The sequence below is a fragment of the Penicillium expansum genome (assembly GCF_000769745.1).
Source record: "Penicillium expansum strain MD-8 chromosome Unknown contig192, whole genome shotgun sequence".
NCBI lineage: Eukaryota > Fungi > Ascomycota > Eurotiomycetes > Eurotiales > Aspergillaceae > Penicillium > Penicillium expansum.
In genome coordinates this window covers 410,529-431,087 of record NW_015971404.1, presented here as the reverse complement: position 1 = coordinate 431,087, position 20,559 = coordinate 410,529, and the positions used below count along the sequence as shown (strand labels likewise).

At 49.3% G+C, this 20,559-nt stretch overlaps 9 protein-coding genes across 9 annotated transcripts; 4 read left to right on the top strand and 5 right to left on the bottom strand.

The window, feature by feature from the left end:
• Positions 1–303: 303 nt before the first annotated feature.
• On the bottom strand, positions 304–2,343 carry PEX2_061430 (uncharacterized protein; the record flags this gene model as incomplete). The annotated part of the gene is made up of 2 exons (XM_016743414.1): positions 304–1,713; positions 1,777–2,343. The coding sequence occupies 2 exons, from the start codon at positions 2,341–2,343 to the stop codon at positions 304–306; spliced, it is 1,977 nt and encodes a 658-aa protein (XP_016596137.1).
• A 748-nt stretch (positions 2,344–3,091) lies between these two features.
• On the bottom strand, positions 3,092–4,117 carry PEX2_061420 (dual specificity protein phosphatase family protein; the record flags this gene model as incomplete). Its single annotated transcript, XM_016743413.1, has 1 exon — positions 3,092–4,117. The coding sequence occupies one exon, from the start codon at positions 4,115–4,117 to the stop codon at positions 3,092–3,094; it is 1,026 nt and encodes a 341-aa protein (XP_016596136.1).
• A 1,822-nt stretch (positions 4,118–5,939) lies between these two features.
• On the bottom strand, positions 5,940–8,678 carry PEX2_061410 (putative cell wall proline rich protein; the record flags this gene model as incomplete). The annotated part of the gene is made up of 1 exon (XM_016743412.1): positions 5,940–8,678. One exon carries the CDS (start codon positions 8,676–8,678, stop codon positions 5,940–5,942), a length of 2,739 nt encoding a protein of 912 aa, XP_016596135.1.
• Positions 8,679–8,760: 82 nt separating this feature from the next.
• PEX2_061400 (uncharacterized protein) lies at positions 8,761–9,147 on the top strand (the record flags this gene model as incomplete). Its single annotated transcript, XM_016743411.1, has 2 exons — positions 8,761–8,876; positions 8,955–9,147. 2 exons carry the CDS (start codon positions 8,761–8,763, stop codon positions 9,145–9,147), a joined length of 309 nt encoding a protein of 102 aa, XP_016596134.1.
• Positions 9,148–10,920: 1,773 nt separating this feature from the next.
• Positions 10,921–12,740, bottom strand: PEX2_061390 (DMT family transporter; the record flags this gene model as incomplete). The annotated part of the gene is made up of 4 exons (XM_016743410.1): positions 10,921–11,180; positions 11,243–11,988; positions 12,081–12,459; positions 12,683–12,740. The coding sequence occupies 4 exons, from the start codon at positions 12,738–12,740 to the stop codon at positions 10,921–10,923; spliced, it is 1,443 nt and encodes a 480-aa protein (XP_016596133.1).
• Positions 12,741–13,428: 688 nt separating this feature from the next.
• PEX2_061380 (aldo/keto reductase family protein) lies at positions 13,429–14,543 on the bottom strand (the record flags this gene model as incomplete). Its single annotated transcript, XM_016743409.1, has 2 exons — positions 13,429–13,940; positions 14,009–14,543. The coding sequence occupies 2 exons, from the start codon at positions 14,541–14,543 to the stop codon at positions 13,429–13,431; spliced, it is 1,047 nt and encodes a 348-aa protein (XP_016596132.1).
• A 466-nt stretch (positions 14,544–15,009) lies between these two features.
• Positions 15,010–15,924, top strand: PEX2_061370 (aspartate/glutamate racemase family protein; the record flags this gene model as incomplete). Its single annotated transcript, XM_016743408.1, has 1 exon — positions 15,010–15,924. One exon carries the CDS (start codon positions 15,010–15,012, stop codon positions 15,922–15,924), a length of 915 nt encoding a protein of 304 aa, XP_016596131.1.
• A 297-nt stretch (positions 15,925–16,221) lies between these two features.
• PEX2_061360 (gamma-tubulin mipA) lies at positions 16,222–17,923 on the top strand (the record flags this gene model as incomplete). Its single annotated transcript, XM_016743407.1, has 5 exons — positions 16,222–16,229; positions 16,278–16,354; positions 16,461–16,579; positions 16,656–16,709; positions 16,772–17,923. The coding sequence occupies 5 exons, from the start codon at positions 16,222–16,224 to the stop codon at positions 17,921–17,923; spliced, it is 1,410 nt and encodes a 469-aa protein (XP_016596130.1).
• Positions 17,924–19,652: 1,729 nt separating this feature from the next.
• On the top strand, positions 19,653–19,871 carry PEX2_061350 (Zinc finger, AN1-type; the record flags this gene model as incomplete). The annotated part of the gene is made up of 1 exon (XM_016743406.1): positions 19,653–19,871. The coding sequence occupies one exon, from the start codon at positions 19,653–19,655 to the stop codon at positions 19,869–19,871; it is 219 nt and encodes a 72-aa protein (XP_016596129.1).
• Positions 19,872–20,559: the final 688 nt, after the last annotated feature.

Genomic DNA, 20,559 nt, shown 5'->3' with positions numbered 1-20,559 from the left:
GACCAATGGGCACTCTTACTTCAGACAAATGCTGCGCACGATTGGACGTTGGTTTGTGATATATCTAAGATCAAATTAGAGCGCGTCCTCGACGCGGCATTTTCGCGTTCGACGCACGGACCAGGCCTAAATTAGACGCCCCTTGAACTGCACGGACTGGAGAAGTTGACTTTATCATCATTCAAGACTATCATACATTGATAACATTACACAAATGAATCATGAAAAAGTTTGAAATGAAGAAGATGGTCTCATATCCTAGAATCCTTGATTGTTTCCTCAATATTTCTTAGTTCCATCCCTCTACTCCGAAGAAGAACAGCCATCTGTCGGCACCAGCATCACATCATCCATGGATATCTCAGTGATCGAGCTGATATCAGTGGAACTTGGTTGCTCATCGGGCTGCTCATCCTCGGGTTGCTCGGGCTCGCTTTGTTCGTTCATCGCAATAGGCTCATAGCAGACAAATTCATCCATGAGGCGGTCAACGTTCATCGCTGTCATTCCACGGTACGCCCGGGCGAAGAAATTCGAAGGCAAGTCTTTTTCGACTAGCTTGGTCAAGGGAAATGTCTGAAGGTTTCCATGCGTGGGACTGATTCCAACACCAACGCCATTAACACGGAGGGTTGGCTGGTAGTTATACTGACGGCGCATCACCTCTGCCTCAGCATCTATTTTTTCAAGCCTGGCCTGCTGCATGCTTCGTTGATACTTGAGATGGCTCTCTGATGGGTTGAACCCTACCGAGGACCGGTTTCCGGTGAGGAGTCTGCTGAAAGGTCTGGCAGGCTTCCGGAAAACGGGCTCGGTGAGACTTCCGTTCCGCGGCGGCTTGGACGGTGTTTCTTGTGGGAAGTCTGACGGAGGTGACTCTGGCATGGTGGGGACTTGTATCTGAGAGGACGATCCTTCAGGTCTAACACCAGCTTCCTCGCATTGTTTGATCTGCGCGGCGTTGTGTGGCCCGACATTCACCCTGACCAGTCCACCGAGTCGAGGCTTTGTGGTGTCCCAAGACGAGTCTGGTTTCCGCTCATAATACTTTCCCCAGTCCATCATGGGACCCGGATCAGTGTTGCGTCGAACTAGATCGATTGGGTTCATTGTGCCGTTCATGCCAATACTTTGAATGAATGCACTCTTGGCACTACTGATTGGGTCCATAAAGGGATTGAGTGGGGTCTCAATCTCATTTGGAGACGGACTAAATCTTAGGTTGTCTTTCCATTCGAAGATGTCGGGTTCATGGGAGTCCTCCTCGGATTCTCGCAGCACCACCAGGCTGTCTCCCCAATCGCCAGCATATCTTCGAGGTAGCCCGTGCTGATGCAAGTACTGTCTAGCTTTCAGGACATCATGGGCTTGACACATCAAGAGGTCCGTGTACTTGGTGAGCAACAAGTTCCGGTTGGTCTCCCGAGCGATCCTTTTCAGCACCAGTTGAGGTGGTGGCTTGAAATGCTTCAAGTCGCTGTTGTCGATTCTCATGAGTACCTTGCGCTGTTTGTGTCGCATTTGCTCCAGTCTTTTGTTTTCTCGTTCGATCTGTTTATTGCGAATGCTTATGCACTGCATAAGTTGTTCTCGCTCGTCTGGCCCAAGGCCAAGGAGGTCGCAAACACGTCTCCAGCTATGGTATTTCATTGTGTTTTCGACGATTTCAACTTGCATAGCCTTGTGCAGATCTCCCCACTTTGGGTTGGGGATCTAAACCGACAACTCGCATTAGACTCGTTCAATTGTACTCACACAGGGTCAAGGTGTACTTACCGCATCAAGGAGCACCTGAGTCGCATCTGGCAGTGGGTCATCATCACTATCCGGAGAGGTGACCATGTCCTCGGAACCCGGAGGAGGGGTATCCACACGAGTCATACGCGCCATGTTTACGTTCCTCGCATACATCGGGTTGTCCATGTTGTTACTAGCGACGTAATTATCGAGCTGGTCCATCGGGACTCGCTGTATCCCAGACGGGGGCGATGGAACAGTTGGCATCGATCCAACATTGCGGAGAGGAAGTACCACTTCACTTGTCTGCGCGTTCTGTTGGTTATCACCAACGCTGTGATTCTGCGCGGAGTTGGTAGATGCACGAGATGGGTGTGGTCTGCTCAAACTGGGAAACGCAGCTGGTGGGAGATCGGGGTTGAATGGCACAGTGTTTGGCTTGCGCCTCTTTTGTGGGCGTGGTCTGCCTGATTCTCCAAGCTCTAAGGGGTCGTCCAAGGAGTCATCGTATCCGGGTCGTAGCGAGGTCCGTGAGGGTGTTTCGTCTTCGTCTTCGCCATATCGCAGCGGCGCGCGGATACTGTCGCGCAGTCTCATGCCGCTCATTTTGGCGGTGCGTTGAGGTGAGGCGTGGGATGCGGGGTGTAGGGGAAGGACGAGGGGTGGGCTTAATGGATGGTATGGGTGTATCGATGGTAGGTACGTGTTAAAGGTCAATGAAAAGCATGCGCTTCATCGTAGGGGCGAGATGAGTGATTGTGGGATGGCCGTGAGATGGAAATGTTGTCGCGCGAGATGAAGGAAGACAGGAGAAGGGGTGGTGAGGGTCGCTTTGAAGTCGCGCAAAGTCAGCGCAAGACTCGAGCTATTTGTTTGAAAAGGAAACCGCAAGGTAGGGGATCGAGTTGAGAGTAGACAAGGTGGGTTCAAACGCCAGGTCAGATGCCTAAGGGCATCAATCAACTTGTGCGCCTCTTGAAACTTACCAAATTCCGATATTGACCCCATCCTTAATTTTTCTACACAAACTGTAGACACCTTCTATGTGGAAACTTTCCCGTTTTTAAGATCTTACGGATATGAGAATATAAGGGTGTAATGGCCAGTGATGGCCTAGATGTCGGGAAGATAGTAGCAATGAGCAACTGAAGCTGGGTATTTGCATACAAGAACCATCAAGCAATAAAGGAGACATAAAAGAAAAGCAAAAAGCCACCCTATTCTACACAATGTAAAGATACCCTTCGTTCCCTTTCATCTTCCAGCGTATCCGTCTCTCTCCCCATCTCCATGACGTGACAATGCCATTCACAATCCAACCAAAGAAAGTCGCAACAAACGACTTCGGTCAGCTCTAGACCACACGGTCTTGGAAGGGAGCATTCGGCTTTCGCGCATAGAAGGGGTCCTCACCCTCATCCATGTCCATATCCATTTCACCCTCCTCCAAGGCAAGATCATCATTTCTATGATCTTGAAAACTTCGCTTCTTCGTAAGCATTTGTGGTGGAGGTGGAGGCGCAAGACTCGCAGCCCCACGAACGGTAATTCCCCTAGCACGCTCAACATCACGCTTAGCAGAAAGAATAGACTCGAAAGACGAGAGTATGTATTTCATATTGTCCTCGATCGAGACACAGAAACGACGCTGTTGAATCATGTGGGTGGCTTCTACAGACTGAATATTGAGCATGACCATGATGTAGGCAATGATAACACTGGCTGAGCGTTCATTCCCAGATTCGCAGAAGACTAGGACTTTTCGTTTCTGTTGTTGACCATCGAACGCCATCTTATCAGGTCCCTCATCCACACCAGCCAGATGATCATTGATGCGGCGGATAGCACGTGGGAATGCAGAAATGAGCTCTTGATTGTCAAGGACATCAACGGTGTCGGCCATAATACCAACCTCGGCGGCGGCCTTTTCGCCAGAGACGAGGCGTGCCAGGGCTGAGTGACGACTTCGAATAGCAAGGAGTAGTGTGAACCCTTGGCTGCGGATGTAATCGGCATCACGTAGACATGATGAAGGGCCAAGAGATAAGAATGGAAGGATGGACTGGGCTTGGCGGCGCATATCGTAATTCCATTGCGAAGGGTTGAAGCGACGGGTGAACCCACCAAGATCGACGCGGCTGAAGAATCCTGGACAAACAAAGTCTCCCTCTGCAAAGTCGTGGGAATCGCGGCTGAGACTTTTCTGGTCAACGATTACAGTGTCATCGTTGCCGGTGCCCGATAACCCATAATAGGCTGCTCCGAGAGACCCGCCTGAGGTTGGATATCGTGGAGTAGCTCCATACTCTTGTGCGGGAACATAATGAGACTGCTCATTATGTGACATGGGCACTTCTCTCAATGAATTTCCGTTAGACATTGTGCACAATATTTGCGAGTCTCTTCACTATGACGCTCGGGAATCGTGATAAAGATGAGGTTTAGATGTATTGACCGATTGGCGCGGAGATCAAATAAGTTGCAACTTCAATCAGAAAGAAGGCACTTGCATAAATTCAATCGATGTCGCTGAGAGTGCAAGACACACTAGTAAATAGTGGAAACACAGGGAATGAACGTGTCAAGTTGAATAACCCGAGCAGAACCGTTGAAAGAATTTTCAGGCACACAGTTTGAATTGAAAGGGTAGTATCCGAAAGTAAAAGTTGAATCGCTTCAATAGAATAGCTTCACGATGGTTGCAGATCCGACATCTCTATGGGGGGAGAGCCCAGGTCCACCTGTGGACAGAGCTCTCCCGCGCGTTTAAGATTAGGTAAGACGGTGGATTTCCCTGAACCTGGGATGAGCACTTCCATGTTTCCATATACCTTATATTCGCTCTCTGCTATGGCTTTTGCTTCAAATTTCAAACTTCGACTTGGCAGCCCTTTGTGTGAACTTCTGAGTCATAGAGATCAGCAAAACCAAGAGGGTGAAAAGTCTTCCATGGTTGGTTCGGTTGGTTTGAAGTGCGAATAGCTTCGTATTCCAGTCCGGGCAAACATGCCATTACGAGCTCACCTATCCTATGAGCCCATTCGCATAGTCGCGAAAAATGTTGCAAAGTTGACAGACGGTGATGATTGATGATTTGATTGACTGAAATGGTCCGTGAATGAACATAGCTCGTTCACCGCCATATCTTTAAAGCCTTCCTACTACATGGTACCCACCACATAGACTCACCTGAATACCCCGTCGTACATGTCACTCTTGAGTTGATCCGCTTGGAAAAACTTTCTAATCTAACCGAACGCACACCCTCCTAGTCTAACGGGGACGTCCTATATATACTTTCAGGGTGTGTGTTACAAACCTTACTATGTATAGATAGATATATGATTAACAAAAAAACCAAGCAAGAGGGCCTAGGGGGGAGTCGAACCCCCGGTCTCCGTGTTCCTATATATATAATACAAGCACGGCGCGTTAACCACTGCGCCACTGGGCCAAATTTCTGAGCAGCCCGACTTGACGCAGAGAGTCGAACTGGGAGACAAGCAAGTATATATATAAAGGATTGATCTACGATTATTCGCTATTTCTTACAACTTCAATATTCACAAATCTTACAAGAACTAGGATATGCAATTGAAGAGAGTGGTTTCATTATCCGCTAATTGTGTAATCGGACATGGAAAATTTCTTGACGAATGCCACACCACCTGAGTAGTGTAGACACAAAAACCACACAATAGATACAGACAGCCACGTCCCGGATTTGAAAAAAAGGGACCCAATGGAGATTCCAATGGGGACGAATGATATTCCAGGCCAAGGACCTCGAGCAAAATCAGAATAAAAATGGGAAGAAAAAAGCCCGTGGAGGAGCAATGATCGTAGAGAAAGTCAATAAATCCGTGCGTCACTCACACCGGAACATAAGGATTGACAAGAAAAAGGATAGATCATACCCAAGACAAGAACGCCTTGAGAGGTAAAGAAATTCGTAATGAGCGTCTTGGTGCAAGACGCAAAAATAGAACCGCCGAGGAAGATGGAGAAAACAAATCCACAGGAAAGCTGAACGGAACACAATATGTACAAATCGGGTGAAAGAAGACGCCCACGCGGTCGAAAGTGGGCAAGGGAAAAGCAGGGGGAGTAATGTGATGTCTCAAAATAATTGCCAGGATGTCGCTATGCCGAGGTTGCGCCGTAAATCGAATTAAAAATATCAAAACCAATGCGCATCGCGCTTATGACTGTGGCTGTTCGTTTGCTGGTGCCGCCTGATTCGAAGACTTTTCTTTGTCCTTGGGTTTCCAGAAGTGCATCATTCGGCTGAGACGGCGGCCCTTCTTCTTAGTTTTGTCGGATGCGTTGCTCGGGGGTTTCTCCTCCTGGTTGAGCTTGCTCCGCTCAGAATGGGGACCACCAACCAGCTTGGAAAGGCTGGCTAGACTAGAGCGTTTGGAGGCGTTAGCCTGACTTGTACGTCTGGTACCGGCAGCTGAGAAGGACGCTGCGCGGTCAGCAGAAAGCCGCCCACGGGGGAAGAATGAAGCCGCCGAGAAACGATTCAGAGTGTTGGTCATAGTCGATGCACTGCTGGTCAAAGATGGAACATCATCAACCGATGCGTAAGGATATTCCGCCGAAGGAAGATGATGATACGAGTGACTAGAAAAGTTCCGATCGGTCATCGAGGATGCCGCAATGGACCGTGGAGCATCTGGAGACGGGAAAGACGAGTCAGACGGAGAAACCCCCGGTTGCAACGCAAATGGTGGAATGTTAGGCAGCAGCTCAATGGGCGAGGTCGCTGGTCGCTTGTCGATAGCTAAGAACCGAGGAGAAATTTCGGGACTGGGAGGTCCGATGACCTTATGCGCAGGTTCTTCCGTCTTTAAAATTTCCACGGGGGTTCGAGGCTTGCTGGCGAAAGGATTGCTGGCATTATGCATTTGCTCAAGCGCACTTCTTTGTTCCATCTGTTCTTGGTTCAGATGTTTATCGCCTTGTCGAATACCCAAGCCAGCATTCTGAGAGGAGGTGCTACCGGTGGGGGCACGAGTCAAAGTATCGCTAGTGCCGGAGGTAGCATTGCTGTGAAGAGATTTCACATCATCTTCAGATGACGAGAAAACTGCGTTGTCGATCGGCGGCGCGTTCACAGGAAGCCGCTCGCCCTTGGGTGGTTGGGAGGCAGCCAAGAAAGCATCCTCCTCCTCCTCGTCAAACACATCTGGCGTTTCTACCGCTGGGGTCGGACCCAAACGGAATGCGCCTAGAGCAGTGCGGTCGAATGGTTGCAGCGCTGGAGCACTTTCAGTGCGCCGATGGTAGCGCATTTCTGGGCCGACAAATTCACCCCGTCTTCCACCGCTGTACATCCTCTGAGTTGCAACAGAAAAGTTATTGTTGGGCGCACCCTGCGTCAGTGGCCGCATATCTGGAGTGTTGAAAGGGCCAAGCGCAGCATCGAGGTCGATGATAGGGCTACTTAGTACATTGTCGTGCGAACCGATACCCTGTTCATAAAAGCTCCTCGGTTTCCACGAGGTCTCTAGAGATTGTGCAGACAAAGAACAACCACTATCGGTTTGGTGATCATTTTGAATGGGCTGAAGGGCAGAAGGAGGCATTGTCGGATTGGTCGGTGTCCGGATGACAACGACGTCGTCATTATCAAAATCAACATCCAAAACTGATCCGGTCCCCGAGTTGGTCCGGGTAAGAGCAGGGGGGCGAGGTGCAAGAGCGCGAGGTACAGGCGGCTCCTCCTTTGTGTCAGCCTTCGCGTGGCGCTTGCCCTTACCTTTGCTCTTGGTTCGAGTTAGAATGTGACCGGCCCAAGAGCGAACACGTTTCTGCTTCTTCTTTTTCGACTTAATAGGGCATTTTTCAGACAAGTTCTCTGTCGCTTCGTCACCAGATGTATCGGAACCATCATCCGAAAATGAGGGCCGGTAGTTGTCCGTCGACTGAATATCATCGGGCGAGAGAGTAGAATCGAGATGTGGTGTCGACTTGCTCTTCCGAGAGCGTGAGTGCCCAGCAGCTGAGTGCGAACGTTTGATAGAGGACCCTGAATCGTCATCCATTTGCATAAAATCCATCACCAAAGAGGCATCGGCAGTTTTTGGTCTAGTTTTTGGGTTGTAATCAGGTCTTGTCGTTACTCGATCGGAGAACGTGGGCTTCTCCACTTCTTGCTCCAACTTAATTGTAGGCAAACTATCCGAATTACCATGCGAAACAGCAGAGACTGGTCGTTCGACATTCGATGCCTGGTCGTTCAGGGCGATTTCCGCCTGAATGGCAGCCGGAATGGAAGGCACAGGAGGGACGGGAGGGAATTGAGGAGATGCAGGGGGCGTGGGGCGGCCGAGGCTAACAGCCGGTTGAGATAGCGGTCGCGAAGGAATATCAGATGCAGATTTATGGTAAGGGTCGGCGGGTGTGGAAGGGGCACTTGCCATCCCAGAATTAGGGCCAAGTGCCTTGGTGATGGCGTTCAAGTCGACATTAGAGATCGCAGCTGACCGGCGATGGGCATGGTTCCGTCGTCCAGGAACCCTGCCAACACCAGGCCCTGGAGGTGGAAGATGTTGATTTGTCATAGACGACGCCCGTTTGTGACCTGGTCCAATTGTTTCCGGTGTTACCAAGTGGTCGGTTCCAACAAACTCGCTTGGTCGCCGACGGTGTCCGCCCGCGCGAGGATTCGACAAGGAGGGCGCTGAGAGGTGTGGTGACTGCTGTTCCGATCCAGGATTAAAAGAGAATGCGGGCAATGCGGCACGTTCCCAGCGCTCAGGGGTCTCCGATTGGTTATTGGGGGAGTCTGGGTCCCGTGCTGGAAAGACAAATGGGGGATTAGGCAATGGTGTGTGCATGTGCTGGCGACGATCGGGGCTGTCGGACTGATTCGAGGTATCAAAATGTGGCGGGAAGCCCGCCTGGGACTGCGGAGGAAGTGAAATCGAAGCCATGATTGCAGGCAAGAAAAAAAACAAAAGGATGCGGCGATAAAGAAATTTGGCGGAGTGACGATGAAAGCCCGATTCGATCCAGATGGGCGAAGACCTCCAGACCGACTTCCCTTCAGCGAGAAAGCCTAGGAATCTGGAGGTCAAGTTTAAGCAGCTTGGGCGAGGGTCATTGAATCCGCGCCAGGCAGAAAGGAACGAGTGAGATCAAGTCGAAGCGACCACCAGCGGTATCCAAAAGGATAGAAAATGAACGGACGGCCACGACGAAGGCCAAAGAGGGGAGGGTGGAAAAGTTGGTCGTAGAGAAGTTGAAGAGAGAAGAAGCCAAAGAGAACAACAAATCCAGGAGGGGAACCTGGATGGGAACCTGGATTGGGGCTGTATCTTAATTACCATACACGGTATCACCCGTTGCCATCCGACGGGGGCAAACCAATCAATGGGGTCAATTATTGGGGGTTGGGGATGAACGAGATTATTACATACAGGGTTTTAAAAGTCTATATTATAGATAGGAGTTACCTATTCCTCTCTGAATTTCTCTGAACTAGGAAATAGACAGGGTAATGAATCCCTTGTACCCCGTACTTTAGTTCATCTCCCTGAAGGAAATCTTTAGATAGAATACATAATACAGTACTCTGTATTCCAGGTACAAATGACATTTCGGGGCAGATGCCAGATTGGGTGACATCTGCCTGTCAAAAAAAATCAATAGAACAGGGAATAGAAGGTTTTCTCTGAGGAATGTGACCATTTCACCCCTCAATACCCCATCGTGCTCCAGACTATCATTCACCTATTGAATAATCATACCGATTCTAAGTACGGAATAGAGGACGTCATGACTTACTAGAAAATACGAATCCGAATTCACTTCCAAGGGTAGCGTTCCTCCCGTGAAAAGTGGTTCATTACTCGCATCCACTGTCGTACTTTGTACGGTGCCTGTAAAAAGGGCACCTATTTCAATCCTGGGGTCCTCAAGGCACCAATCAAATCGGGGTCGCATCCGGAGAAAAAAGCGGGTATTATCACTGCCAATCAGTCGGGCTAAATGACCATCCGAATCTCGCTTGACTTGGTGGGTCCTCGAGGGATAGTGCGCCACGCTGGGGGGCTGCAAGTCAAGGGGATGATATCCATGTTGGGGAGAGGTCTCGATTGCCGAGCCCAGGCTAGGCCATGGAAGAATGTGTGAATATGAAATTCTTATCAATTGACTACCAAAAGTCACATTTTCATGTGGATGACGGGAGATTGTCAGACTTGAAACCAAACTTCCCATTCTCCATTGCTTGAGTCTTGGCTGCGGAGCCAGATCGGATATAAATAGTGGCGCGAGACATATCTTAGCGCCATTTGACAGGGGGTAACGATACAAAGACAAACGGACTCTCCTGGCGCTCTGAAACATTATTTCACCCCCTAGCGTTCGGTGGACCACTTTCTTTGTTTAACCCAATAACAATGGCGGCTTTGACCGGGGGGGTTTGGGGGGTCATTGGGTCGTGGGGGGTTGATCGTCTTGAAATCAATTGGGGCGGCAACGGCAGATCCTGGCTTTGAATCTGGAAATGGTCTGCATGTGCATCTGTACGACGACTTTAAAAGTTGACTTGTCGAGTAGTTCGCGCTTGTTTCTCACCGTTCTTCTCTACTTCATATTTACATCAGAACTTTTAAATTACCCGATAGGTACACCGTATAATGGACTAAAATGATCATTGAAGATTAATTTACGCAGTGGATCTGATTCGCGGACCATGCGATTGCCAAGGCAAAAGGAAATTAACATGCAATGTACATCGTACTATGTACTCAGTACAACATAGTATATACGAGGGTACGAATTAATCTCTAAAGTTCGGATATGCGGGATGCCGATATCCACGGGAAATTCATCTGCCATCTTAAGGGTCTAAGTAAAGAGAAGCTCATTCGGACATACCTGAGACAGAATGGAAAAAAATAAATTTCATGATGTCACAGCCAGGTTTTCGTTACGACAAGTCTGGTTCATCTACGATAAATCGAAGGATGAACCATGGAATTCACAGAATCTGGGGCAACCCCCAGCCGAAGTATCCCCAAACTGTCACATCTAGTGCATGAGATCCTATTATCATCTTGAACAAGCGTGTTAAAAAATATTTGCAAGTTTTATATGTCAGAAACGCTGGACACTAATTCAAATGCTGTATGTAAAAACACCCCGAAACACACCATCCATAGGATACATCTATGCATCACTATCCGACTCGAGCTCATCGTTCACTAGATGCTTCTTCCGCTCCTCATTCATCTCTCTATACGTACTGTAGCTCAACATGAAGAATGCCACCGTGATCAAAACACCTCCAATAATAGAGGCCATAGAAAGTGAGTTTCCGGTTCGGAACCAGTCCACCAGAGCGACGAGGAAAATGGTAAGGAGAGCGGCTACAGATGATAGAACGGGCGATGTGAGGGAGATGAGCACAAGGAAAGAGCCCGAGAATGCTATTTTGGTGTTAGCCTCTGTCCTGTATGTGTGTGTATTGAAACACTGATTTGGTACTTACTAGCATTGGCACCCACGGAGATGAGCAGCATCCATGCTGCTTCGCCAGTCGGCCATTCAAATGTCTCCCATCCCGTCCAGTGCAAAAATGGCAATGGAATCCATAGTACCAACAAGGTAAAAACCCCGATTAGACTTCCAAAAGTGTTGGCAAAGATCGTACCCCGGCCGGGGCTGGTACCTTCTGGAGGACAGGCAAAGCGTTTATAGAGCACCTCGTAAAGCCCATATAGAATGCTTCCAACGCCAATAACGATGTTTCCGAGCAATCTGTTCTGCGCCCCATTCTCATGTGTGCCTCCTTTTGAAACCTTCTTATTTGGCCCATCCCCATAGGCAACGACCATGACGCCAATGGTAGCCACAGCCACGGAAAACACCTTGTCAACCCGTAGTTTCTCCTTCAATAGCGGAATTGAAAAGGCATATGCGAAGAACGCCGAGCAGTTGTAGATTGCTGTGAGGTCGCTGGGAGTGGTCATGTTGACTGCCACGTACCATGATCCTCCGGCGATTGTGAGGGCAGTAGTTACAAAGGCGGTGGTCTTCAGCATGTAGCGAACCGGAGATCGATTGGACGCGCGAGTGCTCAGATGGACTTCCTGGGATTCTACCATCTGCGCAGTGGTGCGAAGGAAAGAGACATGGCGCCGCCAGAAAGCGTCCCAAGTGAGCTTCCGTTTCTGTAACCGAAGGATACCTAGCTGGACCAGCCAGAGCAAGGACCATGACCCGTGAGTCATATAGCTGCGTAGGGAAATGAAATGGTAAGCGTTTATATTCCGGGGAACGGGTGTCGCGCGTGGGCTTGTCGGTGGCATTTTTGCGCTCGGACTTACAGCATGCAATACGGCTTCTTCCAATGCAACTCATTTTGAATGTATGAAGCAGTCTCCGTTTGTACCACGAAGCTGATCAAACTGAGCAAGAGGAAACCCGATGCAACCAGGTATTTCTTGCGGGTTGCTTTGGCAGCGTCACGTTCCGGACTTTTACTCCGGATTGTCGGCCGTCTGGTTTCATGCAGCATGGGCCGGACTTCTGCGTCGCCATTCCCGAGGCTCGAGCGGGAATTGGACCGACGATGGCGATCATCTTTGAGGAGGGGTTGTTGCGAGCGGCCGTCTGTTGGTCGGTGTAATGGGGGGCGATTGACAACCATCTCGTCGTCAGAGTCGGAGTCGTGGACTGCGTCCGGGGCTGAGGTCACCCGCGGCTCTGAAAGCTCAAAGCTATCCGAAGCCACAACGGCGATGGTGAGGGAAGGTGCGAGTCGGCTTAACTACCTCGACATGAATCCCGGTCAGGGGTGTTCTTGTCCAATTTACTGCGCTTGCGGGGAAAAATAGGAAGAAGGAGCTGAGGCGTGGACTATTCAAAGGCCACCCATCCAAGTGATGCGGATAACGTGGCTAGAGTTTATTTTTCCGGAAAGGGTTACCCATGGAGCCTATTTCCACGTGTTCAATAGCTGCTGCACAGCCGTTCACAGGATACATGCGACTCGATATCGATCGAGGATAGTTGTAGCTCAAATGGTAGGTGCAATCCACTGAGTAATAGTTATTGTATCGGATGGGAATAAAGCGCAGAATGTATCAACACTCAGGTTGAAGACGATCAGAAATCCAATGAGGCGTAACAAAATGACCACCTTCAGGTGTCATCATCCACTTGTGGACCCCTGTGACTAATGCACGTGATCTCGATCGGGCGCACACTATTCCGGATTGGACTTAGCGCATGTAACTACGTCATTCAGCTATTTCAGGATTTGGGGGAGATCGGAGGTTCTCAAATTATATCAGAATGAGAATAGTCGGCCGCAAACCGGCCTTGTCGGGTCTTTTTAGTTAGTTTTCTTAAATGTCTTTTTAGATGTATATGAAGGCGGTATAAAAAAGCATACTTTCTGCAAGAGACTTTTTATGTATAACCAGGGATCAGAAGATATACCTGCGATATACAATATTAAAACTTACTGATCTATTTCACCACGGATTAACAGGAGTGTCTGACTACCATTGTCAAATGTTTGGTCTTACTCCAGCTCCTATGTCCAAAGTATGATAGAAATTGTTAATCCATGTTGGATAGCTCCATAATTCCTTGAATTGTCATTGGTTTTCACTAGTTACCATTCATGTACAATGATCCCATAGAGAGTCCTTAATCTTCCCCTATACCTTACTCCTTAGGTCCAAACACCGCCTTCTGAGTATCATAAGTATACTTCAGATCCAGATGCCAGTAATTGGGAGAATTGGCCTTCGCAACCAGCCAAGCCTGATCCAAAGCCTGCACAACCTCTTCCGGGAGCGGGCCCTTCTGAAGATCGGCAAGGTTAGTCTCAAGCTGTGCGAAGCTGCTGACTCCCACCAAGACTCCATCACGACCGCCATTATCAATTCTCAGAGCAGAGTGATGGCGGACCCAGCGCAGAGCCGTCTCCAGAAGTGTGAGACCATGTTTCTCTACGACAGGCTCAATGATACTCAGAGCTTCGAAGGTGGCATCTCTGAAGTAACGAGTGCGATAGTTGAGTCCAGCAGCGCTCTTGTCGCTGTATCTTCCTTCCGCAGGAATATCTTTCGACTTATATTTTCCGGAGAAAAGACCACCGGCCAGCGGGTTATAGATAACAATATCAAGGCCGTACCGGTGGCAGGCGGGGACGAGTTCAGTCTCAATGTTGCGCGCTATCAATCGTGTCAGCTGAGTGGCCATAACCTCATATATCGAAAGTAAGTGAAAGGGCACCACCTACTAATGGCGTTATACATGGCCTGGTAAATGGTGGGACGGACCCATCCCCTCTCAGCACAAAGGACGGAAATCTCCGCCACCTCAAAGGCTGTAAAGTTGCTGAGACCAAGCTGAACAAACTTGCCCTCTTTGTGCAGCTGGTTAACAGCCTCGAGAGTTTCAGCAAATGGAGTGGCGCGATCCGCAGCATGCAGGTAGAAGATATCGACAGTGTCGGTCTGCAACTCCTTCAGAGAAAGCTCCAATTTCTCACGGACGACCGCTGGCTTATGGAAGCCAGGCTCAGCCGGGTACCATTTCGTGGCCAGAGTCAGTCCACGCTCCTTCCAGTTCGCCTTAGCTGTGAATGCTTCCTGCTCTCCGCCGATATAGACACGGGCAGTATCAACTTCATTGAACCCTTGCTGCTGGAAGTAATCAAGGCATTTGTTGTACTCATCCAGCGAAGTGATCCGAGCACCCTTGGCCTCGTTTGGGCCAAAGGTCATTAACCCGAGAATCACTCGGGGCTGGGGGTTCTGTGCGATCAGAGGCATGATGGGATTGGATCTTGTTCCGCGTGTGTGAGTTGTGTTAGAAGTGAGATGGCGTGTTGAGATGGCGTGAGAGGATGGCGGGGCTAATGGGTGGAGTGGCTCTTTTATACCATCCCCTAGAGCCGGCTCTGGCTAGTACTAGGAATTTGTAAGCCATACTCGATCCTAACGTTATCTACCTTGGAACGCATAAATTCCAAGAATTTTGCAGGGATAAATCAAGATATGTACAAGAAAGCTTACCTCCATCGGCAAGTAAAATCTGACGCCACAAAATGTACATACATAACCCATAGACCTCTTAAAGAAGTAGTCCACAAAGCTCCTAGGAGAAGGTGGGGTTGCGGAGAATCCCGATAACGGATAACGGAGCTCATTGCCACTCTCCGCGGGTATTCATTTCTTCCCGAAGAGCAAAGAGCTGTGCTTCCTGTTAGTTCATTCAATTCACCTTGTTCTTCCCAAGATGAGCCCCGCTCTTGAGCCGCGATATGACGCAAATGAAATCATTCAGCTGGATCCCAGGAAAGGCGAACGGGATTACAGCATATTGATCATCAACCCCAATACTTCGACGCATATGACCGAAGCCCTGAAGCCCATATTGGCCAGTATGAACTACCAAGATGTGCATTTCGAGTACTTCACTGCTCCAGAATCCACCGTGGAGATTGATGGAGTCGAAATTGAGCCAATCGCCAGTATCAATAACGCCGATGAATCGTGCAAGTCGGCATTAAATTGTTGGCCCGTACGGGAGTTTATCGGCCATTATGACGCGTTTCTTGTAGCGTGCTACTCCGCGCATCCATTTGTGGGCAAGCTCAGGGAGGACATCACAGCAAATGAAGAAGCAAGCTCGACGAGAAACAAATATGTCACTGGAATATTTGAAGCATCCATCACCGCTGCGCTCTCCTTGGTTAGTGGTTTCACATTGCAAGGTCCAATCAATCCAGCAGAGAAGCTACACAAGTACCAAGAGAAGGGCAGCTTTGGCATTGTGACCACTGGCTCCGCCTGGAAGGAGGAGCTCACCAATGCGGTCCAAGGAGCGCTGGGTTACGACTATGAGGACGGGAGCTCCATGCACTTTGCGGGTGTTGAGACCACCGGCCTGACGGCAGTCGAACTTCACACCACAGAACCGGAGGAAGTTAGACGGAGGATCATCGATGCTACCCGCAACCTGCTTCGGAATTCGGAATCTCGTGTTAAGGTTGTGTGTCTAGGCTGTGCAGGTATGGCTGGCATGGAGGAAGCGGTACGGGAGGGCTGCACCCAGGAATATGGACACCCAGAAGGCCAGCGTGTACGAATTGTCGATGGAGTAGTTGCCGGTGCTGGAAACCTCATCACAGCCCTGAAGGCGGGATTCTGAGTGATATAGTGGTCTAGGGCGACTGTTGGCCAATCAGATAGATCACTTGAGGAAGGCGATATATCAAAAATTTAGCATAGCTGGGCGGATTAAAAGCATTTTATTTCAGATCAATCAACTTTCATTCTTGGGCAAATTTATTTTACAGGGCATTAAAACGTCGTTGATGTCCAACACATAAGGTAGGGTAGCAAGAGCTTCTGCCTGAGGCAACACTATCGGCCAAAAAGTTCCCCGCGTGAACGCGATACGCGTGAACGAGCAGCAACACTCGACGGCTTCTGCGAAAAAAAAAAGATGCCAAGGTTTGTTCATTCTTCTGACTCAATAATAACTGAGGGCTCTCTGTCCAGCTTGAATGCCGATGCTAATATTGGGGGCAATTACAGAGAAATCATCACAATCCAAGCCGGCCAGTGCGGCAACAACGGTATGTGGCTCAACTCCGCGATCCATTCCACGAGACCCTTGATCCTCTTCTCTGGAACGAAGCACGAGAAAATATAGAGTGCGCCGCTAACGCTCGTTCCATCTAGTCGGTAGTCAGTTCTGGCAGCAACTTTGCCAGGAGCACGGGATCAGCGCAGATGGAAACTTGGAAGAGCATGCGACTGACGGGGCGGCCGGTGATCGCAAGGATGTCTTCTTCTACCAGGTATGTCTAGGAAGCTTTGGAGAGCATATTTTCGACTTGTCGTATAGCAAGAACACTGGCTAATAGACGTGGACAGAGTGACGACACAAGGTACATCCCTCGAGCGATTCTCCTCGACTTAGAACCCAGGGTATGCTATCCTTCACCGATATATCAAATTGACACGACTATTGACACCCAGACTGTTTGCAGGTCCTCAATGCTATCCAGACTGGCCCCTACAAGAACATTTACAACCCCGAGAACTTCTTCGTCGGACAACAAGGTATCGGAGCTGGAAACAATTGGGGTACTGGATATGCCGCAGGCGAGGGCGTGCAAGAGGAGATTTTCGACATGATCGACCGCGAAGCAGACGGGAGTGACTCACTAGAGGGGTTTATGCTTCTACATTCAATCGCAGGAGGAACAGGCTCTGGACTGGGAAGTTTCATCCTAGAACGCATGAACGATCGCTTCCCGAAGAAACTCATTCAAACCTACTCTGTCTTCCCGGACACGCAGTCCGATGTTGTCGTCAACCCTTACAACAGCTTGCTTGCCATGCGGCGATTGACCCAAGATGCCGACTCTGTGGTCGTTCTCGATAATGGTGCTCTATCACGAATTGTTGCCGATCGACTTCACGTTCAAGAGCCCTCGTTCCACCAAACCAATCAGCTCGTTTCAACGGTGATGTCTGCATCTACGACCACACTACGATACCCTGGATATATGCACAACGATCTCGCCGGGATCATCGCCTCGCTCATCCCCACGCCACGCAGCCACTTCCTTCTCACATCCTACACACCTTTCACGGGCGCCAACATTGAGCAAGCCAGGACAGTGCGAAAGACAACTGTACTAGACGTTATGCGTCGCCTTCTACAGCCCAAGAACCGCATGGTCTCCGTCAACCCCAGCAAGTCCAGTTGCTACATCAGCATCCTTAACATCATCCAGGGCGAAGCTGACCCGACCGACGTGCACAAGTCTCTGCTGCGCATCCGGGAGCGTCGCCTCGCATCTTTCATTCCCTGGGGCCCTGCCAGTATCCAGGTGGCTCTCACGAAGAAATCCCCGTATATTGAGGAAACTGGACACCGCGTCAGCGGACTGATGTTAGCTAACCATACCTCTGTCGCTACACTCTTCAAGCGTATTGTGAAGCACTACGACATGCTCCGCAAGCGCAATGCCTTCTTGGATTCCTATAAAAAGGAAGCACCATTTGCTGACGGACTTGGCGAATTTGATGAGGCACGTGCAGTTGTGATGGATCTGATCGGCGAGTACGAGGCAGCTGAACGAGAGGATTATCTAGACCCGGATGCAGGCAAGGCAAACGAGCTTGGAGTATGATATGAGATGCGGAGATTTCATTCCTCACCCTTTTCTTTTTTTTTCTTTTTTTTTTCTCCTTTTCGCTATTTGGGCAGGGCAAGGGGGTTTGAGCGCATCATCGGTGTCTGCGCCGGCGTCCACGGGTTTTTATTCACATTTACATTTTCCTTTCTTTTTTTTTTTCTGTCATTGTCTCTCCCCGTCCTCAAACTTTACCAGTGGACATATCACGAAACCAATCCACGCTAGTCGCTATTTAAAATTGACCACGAACACGTAGCCCGTATAGAGCGTGCCAACGTGGTAGGATTCTGATTTGTACCGTTTAGCGTGTGTCTACGAGGGATCCGTGAGCAGATACGGAGTAGTATCCTGCTGCATAGGGTGATGGTGGGGATATGTGGAGAGAGACGGTGAAATTGGGTAGCGGGATCGACCCTCACTTAAGGCCTAACCCGGGAAATGTATACAGAAGGCAGCACACCTAGTCCTGTACTGCGGTACGGAGTGCTATGTATGCAGTCCTGCATATGCTCTTACCGATGCAATAGCTCCACGCGGATCATCCGTCGTGCCTAGGCGGGTTTAGTTCAGGCGACTTGTCGATTTGTATCGTAGACAGTTCACTCGCTGCAGAGGTCATAGCTCCTTTCGTCCACTTGCATACTTGCATGAGCTTTTTTTCCCTCCCCTTTGCATTGGATTGAGTCGTATCATTGGGCACTATGTAGTCTGTATTCCGTACGATATAGTAAAGATAAGTCCCTGGAGTACCGCAGTGGGAGAAGTCCGGACGAACATCTTGCCACCTTGGTGGCGCGGTAAAAACGGGTGACCGAGATTTGGGTCCTCTTCCAAGTCTAATTCAACTCTAGTTAGTACATAATAATTAGGAGGTTAGTTACTCCGTAGTTAGTTAGTAAGTTAGCTAGTTGAGAGTTGAGAGTTGAGCGATGTACACCTGACTCCTGAATCATCACGTGAAAGTGCGCCCTTGAATGCACGGGCAATTCAACATTCCGATCATTGGGCCCGAGACCAGGAGTTTGGGTGATACGTCCGCGTGGGTATGCAGAAGAATCCGGTAAAGTCAAACGAGAAAAAGAAAAATTTGAAAGAAACATGAAGAAAGAAAGGAAAAAAAAAAAACTCTTAAAATCTTTGTAAAATCTTTAACTACATAGAGTATATCGGTCCAGTAAAAGGATAGGGGGTCCTATTCGCCTTCCAAGGGTATAGTTTCTTTAAAATCACCTCACTAGGTCGAATGTTGTATAATAATCTAATATCCAATATAAGATCCAATTAATTCTAATAATTCGATTTAAATCACTAAAAATCACTTAAAAATCCACTAAAATCCACCAAGACGTCCCAAATTGCCTAGCCCCAACAGCATAACTTTGGGAACTCCACTTCTTGATTCCGTCACTGTCGCCTCACTGAGTCAGCCCCGTCTCTGGTTAGAAGTCTGTTTCTTTGGCTTTCTCCCGTGTCTTCCGATTACCCTATATATAGGCTGGTCGTGCTGGCCCTATTTCCCTTCCTCCCCCCTTTACTACTTTCCTCCTATCTTCAACTTGTCTCCCCCGCCTCCGCACTTGAGCGGCGCTTATCTCAAACCCTCTCCTCACCAACTACTTCTACTCCCTATCTCTCTCTATCTCTTCCGCAGAAGTACCTCTATATCACCCCCTCTCTTAACCGCCCCCCTCCACAACTCAACAACCCAACAACCGAAACCACAATGCCTCCCCGCAAGCCCCGTTGCAACTTCAAGGAGTGCAAGGAAGCCGCCCAACGCATCGTCGGTGACTGCAGCTTCTGCACCGGCCACTTCTGCTCCAAGCACCGCATGCTAGAAGCCCACTCCTGCACCGGACTGGAAGACTGCAAGAAAGAATCACACGCCCGCAACGCCGATAAGCTGAACAGCGAACGGACGGTCGTTGTCAAGGGCGTATGAGAAAGGGAACTACAATCAGAATGAGGAAGAGCAGTTTCCTTCGCTTTTCTCTAGGCTGAACAAAGGGAGGGGGTGGATGGCGCCATTCCCCTGAGGATGGCCTGGTCTAGTCGATGTAGGCTAGAGCCATCTCGCCTCCTCACCCCTATCTTATCTGCCTGCCTCGGCCGATCAGGTGCCATCCCCTGCTCCCCTGCTAGGCTTGGCTTCGATTCGGTTCGACCCGATTCTTCCCTTTCTTGCGTCCCTCTGCGGTGATCTTGGATTTAGCGCGGTGTTTCGTTTTACTCGTCTCCTCTTCTCTGATTTCTGGGGATTGGGTTTCGTCTTTCCTTTGTCTGGTTGTTTGTGTGATCTATATCTAGATCGGAATTCGGTTTTTGGCTACGGCTTATTTGGGTTGACTCTTTACGGTCTTCATTTGCATGGCGTTGTTCTTGGTGTTGACATCTTTCTTTTTGATCTTCTGATATTTATCACTTATCTATTGTTGCTGCTACTGCTGCTGTCTCGCATTTTGGGCACGCTCTCTTCTCTTTTCGGGGACTGCTAAATAGAGCTCTTCTGGGTCACTTTAGCCATGAACTATACATATCTTCGAAATCTTGAGCCCCTTCTTATTGGATATATATACTGCTGGAGTTTCTGGTAGAGTACCTTGGGTAGCTCATGCATCATATTTGAAACA